At 28.9% G+C, this 6,496-nt stretch overlaps 1 protein-coding gene across 1 annotated transcript in view; it reads left to right on the forward strand.

Moving 5' to 3' along the window:
• The first annotated feature begins 1,057 nt into the window (after positions 1-1,057).
• The window catches only part of LOC137632342 (UDP-glycosyltransferase UGT5-like), a 23,277-nt gene continuing 17,838 nt past the window's right edge, over positions 1,058-6,496 (forward strand). Inside the window, exons 1-2 of the mRNA XM_068364278.1 lie at positions 1,058-1,184; positions 2,265-2,458. Of these exons, the coding sequence (XP_068220379.1) occupies positions 2,270-2,458 (189 nt within the window). The 5' untranslated portion in view covers positions 1,058-1,184; positions 2,265-2,269. The remainder of the gene's footprint in view (positions 1,185-2,264; positions 2,459-6,496) is intronic.

Here is a 6,496-nt window from a genome sequence, read left to right on the forward strand (position 1 = left end):
CTCAGCAATGTATTTCAACAAGCTAGAGCGACTGCCATTCTCATAACGCCTCACAACTGTATGTTTAAACAATGGGTAAGATGGAATCAAGATAGGGTGAGAAAAAATCAGTTTAGGGTAAAAGAAAATCATGCTTGGGGTAAGAAAAAATATAGGCATTTGGTCTTTTCTTACCCCACATAAGGATATCTTAAGGGGTAAGAAAAAATCATCCCCCCCTCAGGGATGGTGGTACTAGGGGGAGGGCCCTACAGAAGGACTAGGAGGGTCTTGTTGACTTTTTCTTACCCCAACCTGAGCTTCTTCTTTCTCTGGGGAAGACAAAATCAAAGTTTACATGTGTCACAATAAAGTTTTGCAAAACTTTTTTCCAGTTTTTCCAGACTTTTGTGCATAGTAAGTACATATATAAGATGAATATTATAAAATATATATGGCGTCAACTGTACAAAGGAATACTATATATATGGGTCCAAAATACAGCGAATACTTTGACACAGCACTATTAATGGAATGATTTGTTCTTATTATTATTATTATTATTATTATTATTATTATTAGTTGGGCTCCACAAGGCACTAGAAGAGTTGGAGGTCCCAGGCCTACATGGCTAAGGACTATGAAGCGTGAATTAGGAGATGATGAATGGAGAAGTATTGATTTAAAAATTGAAGATGGAGACGACTGGCGAAATCTAACCAAGGCCCTTTGCGTCAGTAGGTGTAGAAGGAGATGATGATAATGATTATTCTTATTATTATCCAAGCTATAACCCCGGTTGGAAAAGCAGAATGTTACAAGCCCAAAGGCTCCAATAGGGAAAGCAGCCCAGGGAGAAAGGAAATATAGCAAATAGACTACATATAGATAAGAAATATAAAATATTCTAATATCAGTAACAACGTTAAAATAGATCAGTCACATATAAACTCCTTTTACGTATCCTTTGGAAAAGGGTAATCTTAACGAGGGTGAAGACGGATTCGGAGCCATAAACGTTTGGGAGTATATTGTAAAAGGTCATGTTACTCTTCACTGGGTTTCTTTTTTCATTTTTGGGCTTCAGTTTTCGGGTGATCCCTAAACCCGTCGGAAGAAGTACCATACTCTCCTGGGCTTATAATAACACATCGCATTGTGAAGTTTATACCGTAGAAGGTGGTATTGTTTGTGTGAAAATGCCGGTATCGTAACCTAGAGGCATTTTTTTTTTTTTTTTTTTTTTTTTTTTTTTTTGGTTCCAAATGTTTTGATATCGTAATTTCGTTAAAAAAAAACGTTATTTTATTATTATACCTTTGATGAATTAAAGGTAAGTTAAAGATAATTTTCAGACTCTCTGAACTAAAAAATCTTTGAATTTTGAAACATCATATCTACGAATGAAATTGGAAATTGTCTTCATACAATGTTTATTTATACGTGAATTTCACAATTTACTAATGTTCTTGTCGACTGTGGTTTTAAAGTAATCAAGGAGCTTTTTCATGTTTGGTATATAAATAATTAAATACCAATTAAAACAATTTTCTGTAACAGCAAAATCAAACAATTTTTTCATCGAAAAATATTCTGTTTTTCGTTTTGATTTTTTTGTCGAGTCTTATAATTCCAAATAATTCAATATATTTATATGAATCATTATCATTTCGCAATTTCCATATCCTTTAATGACATTAAATTACAAATACAAGTGATATGCAATTTCTCTGCAACCCTGCACCTTCCTTCTCAAGTACACGAACGATGTTATTAAAATGAATTATAAAATAAAAATGAAAACTGCGAAGCAGCTCGCTCTCGCCTTGGGGATGGAGACTTCATCATAGTCTGTTTTCTGACATATAAATATATACTCTGTTTATCAACTCCGTTTCCGGTCGTATTTTCTACCTAGCAGTGAAGCTGTCATTTCATAGGTCTCGCTTTCTCTTAATTGAAAATTTGTTGATATTACTATAAGTGGATTCTTTCGCCTCGCCTCGTACCTTGAGAACAGTAATTACTCCTCTCGCCTGAACTTTTTTTTGTTTTTTTTTTTTGTTTTTTGGAAAATGTTTTCGTTTAAGAAAGTAGCAAAGTTGTGGATCATATAGAGTTTTCGTGTGAGTTATAAAAACAACATTATCAAATCCGAATATCTTATGTTAAAACTAATCGTTTGTAAGAGCAAAGTTTTTCTTATAGGTAATATCATATTTGTGCTCCATGTTTCCTACACATCAAACTATTACTACCTCGTACTGCCTTTTTACCTTTCACAGATGAAATGAAAATGAGGGCATTTTACTTTATTGCATTAGTGGTAGTGATGTTACTGCAAGCAGCAAATGTCAAATCGAATGGCACACTGTCTTCAGAATCTTACAACATCCTCATGCTGTTGCCACTTTCTTCCCAGAGTCATAGGACTTTGTTCCTGACGTTGGCAGAAACCCTGGCTGAGAGAGGTCACAAGGTAAGGACACTTCAAAATCAAACCATTGTTCTCTAGTTTTGGGTAGTGCCATGGCCTCTGTACCATGGTCTTCCACTGTCTTGAGTTAGAGTTCTCTTCCTTGAGGGTATATACACACACACACACACACACACACACATATATATATATATATATATATATATATATATATATATATACTATATATATATGTGTGTATATATGTATGTATATATGTACATATATGTATATATAAATATATATATATATATATATATATATATATATATATATATATATATATATATATATATATATATATCAAATAATGCATTCCCGTAATACATTTATTGCATCCTTTCAAAGTTACTTACTTCCTTATCCAAAATTTTGATTCTAAAGAGAAAAATAACACTGGATCACAGGATTGAAATATGAGAAATTTTTAAATATATTTCTTCCTAATTATCAAAGTAAATATGAATATCATTACCAGTTTTTATTATAATCATAATTATAATTACACATATGACAAGGTATTTCGTTTAAACAAATAAAACTTTAAACAAAATCAATGAATCAATATATAAAAATGAATTAATTTTGGTGGACTTCACTTTTGAAAATTAGATGACGATAAAAGAGTTTAATTATGAGCATTGCCTGAGCTTCTATCTTTTTCAATAATTGATATAACTGATATATAAATAATATGATATATAAAGCTATTTTTTTTTATTATAAAATACACATTTATAATCTTCATAGTATATTTACTTGAATAATTTTCAGTAATTGATATAAATGATATATAATTAATGTAATATAAAAAGACATTAATTTTTTTATTATGAAATACACATTACAATCTTACAATTTATAACATATAAACTTCATCGTATATCTACATGAAAAATTTTTTATCTTACATAATAGTGTATTTACTATTATAATTTTTACTATTTATCCAAGTATGTCTTTTAAATGAAAAATATATCTAATCATGAATACTTTTCTATAAAGTGTTTCTGTACTGTAATTCAATATAAGGTATTCGAATAGGGTGTATTATATTATTTGTTGAATTGTCCTTTAGCAATTTTAGGTAATTGAAGGAGCAAACAACTATTTTCTAACAGTTTGGCCGAATGGTGTGTTCCTATTGGCTAAGTCCTGAATGGTGTGTTCCTATTGGCTAAGTCGACCAAGGAGAAACTCCCCGAATGGTCCTCAAAACCACATATTTCCAGTATTTTACTCCCAGAATGACCTCACTGAGTCCATCTATTGGTATCTTTAAGAACATGGGAAAATTCAGTCAGTCAACAAAAAGACTATTGTATTTATTCTAAAAAATACATTAATAACCTCTCATATACATATATGGTAATGGAATTATAAAATGAAAAGATTTTTCCACAATAGAAATGCTTGAATAGGAAATATCTTTACAAAAATAAAAGGTATTATAAGGGAATTCTTGACTTCAATTCTGGTAAAATTGGACAGGACGGTAGGAGTGGTCCAGAATTGCCAACGAATAAAGTGAATGGAATACTTTACAATAAAGCTCTAAATAGGAATTTGAATCGTATATTAATGAAAAAACATGTTAGAATTAAGAGTATTATCTTATGGCAATGCTGAATTTCTCATGGACAGATTATATTATGTGATTCATCTTTTTTTTTAAACCGAAAGGTTTGCAGCGCCTATTCTCCAGTGAAGAGGAACGTAAACATTAGATTCTTTTAACTTTTTAAGATAGCAAAATATTTAAAGAAATATATGTTATTATATGCCAAGATCATATAACTATAGGTAGATCTGACTTATATGTACGAAGATAATTTATTGATAAAGGCTATGAAGGGGACATGTAATTATTCATAAACTTTTTAAACGTAAAGAACTATGAACAGACGACAATATATCATAAGGGATTCTTATCAGGATATTAATTGTGGATCAACTACCAATGTTGTATTTCCTTCATCTACTTTTATATTGATTTCATATGACTTAGTAATGTACTGAGTCTGGAATGTTAAATCATCAAAACGGATGAAATTTGTGAAGAAACAAAAACAGCCTACAACATTATAAACATATTTATGGTAATTCAGTATATTGACATTCTTCTAAGCAAGATTAAATATGAATCACACCTCAAATAAATTTTGGTTTTCAATTTGAGATATATTTTAAGAATTACTATTTTACCTTTCTTTTCATATATTTGATTTCTTAAGGTTGGCTAACCTGATGCGTAAGAAACCTACTGTTTTGAATGTAAAAGTTTTCTTTTTAGATTTAGCGTAATTGTGAGACTTATGTCTCATTACTTTATAAACTAAAGAAAATTTTATCATTATACAATATATATAAAATTCTATCAAAAACTAATTCGCACTATTGTCAGTGGGTAAAAAAAAAAATTGTAGTAGGGAAAAAAACTATTGTATATTCCATCCACAAAATAATAAAAAATCCAGAAAAAATATATCTCAGCTTTATAAAAATACATTTTTATAGTTTATATACTAAAGCTCAATCATGATTTATTTTCTAGGTTTATTTAAAAGTTTAAAAGGAATTCTTGATTTCAGTTCTGGTGTTACTGATGAAGGTGGAGCCAATGCCTTGTGGAGTTCCAGGTTCTCCAACATAAACATTAGACAATTTACGCCATCATAAACAATCTATTTGTAATAATAAGCCTATATCTAAACACAAAAACTCTTTTGATATATTAATTTGATCTTACAAGAGGTACTTTTCTGTCATATATATACTCGAGTTCATTTGTTGTTGCATGCCTTCAGGAGAGAGTTGAGTGCCATAAGAAAGGAACCACTTACAACATTTAGAATATATATGTATATATATATATATATATATATATATATATATATATATATATATATATATATATATATGCGTGTGTGTGTGTGTGTGTGTGTTTATATATACATATATACTGTATATATATATATATATATATATATATATATATATATGTATATATATATATATATATATATATACATATATATATATATATATATATATATATATATATATATATATATATATATATATATATATATATATATGAGGCTTTTGTGTCAATATGCGTAGGAGGTGATATATATATATATATATATATATATATATATATATATATATATATATATATATATATATATATATATATATATAACAATCTGCCCTCCATCCAGACGAAAAATATGTAAATCGCCTCTTAAACAGTCCAACGTGGCAGGAGACAGAAGACGAAACTACCAAAACACTCATACATGAAAGTAAAGAGAACATTTCATGGGCGGAGTACCAATTAGCAAATAACATTCGGTGGGGGAGCGCAACAATACAAAACTTGAACCAAGAATTCGAGGCTCAAATGAACTGATAAAATATTGACAGCAATTAATAAACAAATGTTTACTTTAATGGAGCCACAAGATAAAACTTAAGTAGCTGATATTACAGCCCCCCACCAATAAGAAAAAAAAAATATATTATTTTTTTTTTTAAACTGAATTATGAACTTACATTGATAATATAAGAAAGGGTAAACTTAAAGATAATTAGTAGAGTACCAAAGCAGATTCTAAACTATTAAAGACAAAAAAAAATGGTGAACATAATTATACTAAACATAATCTGAAATAAAAAAAATAATTAGCCGGTAAAAAAAAAATATATATATATATATATATATATATATATATATATATATATATATATATATATATATATATATATATATACAAAGTAAACACTAATGACCGTCCACTCTCTCATAAACCCTGGACAAAGCATCAGGCACAATATTCTTCCTGCCGGCAATATGCTTAATGATAAGGTTGTACTCCTGGAGTACCAAACTCCATCTAAGTATTCGTGAGTTTTTGTTCTTAAAACGGTTACTGAAAATCAATGGGTTATGATCCAAGTAAACTTCTATTTGGGAGGAGTGATTTGATAAATAGATATTAAAATGATTTAGCGCTTTAATTAAAGCAAGAGCCTCCT

Source organism: Palaemon carinicauda, chromosome 41 (genome assembly GCF_036898095.1).
Source record: "Palaemon carinicauda isolate YSFRI2023 chromosome 41, ASM3689809v2, whole genome shotgun sequence".
Taxonomy (NCBI): Eukaryota; Metazoa; Arthropoda; class Malacostraca; order Decapoda; family Palaemonidae; genus Palaemon; species Palaemon carinicauda.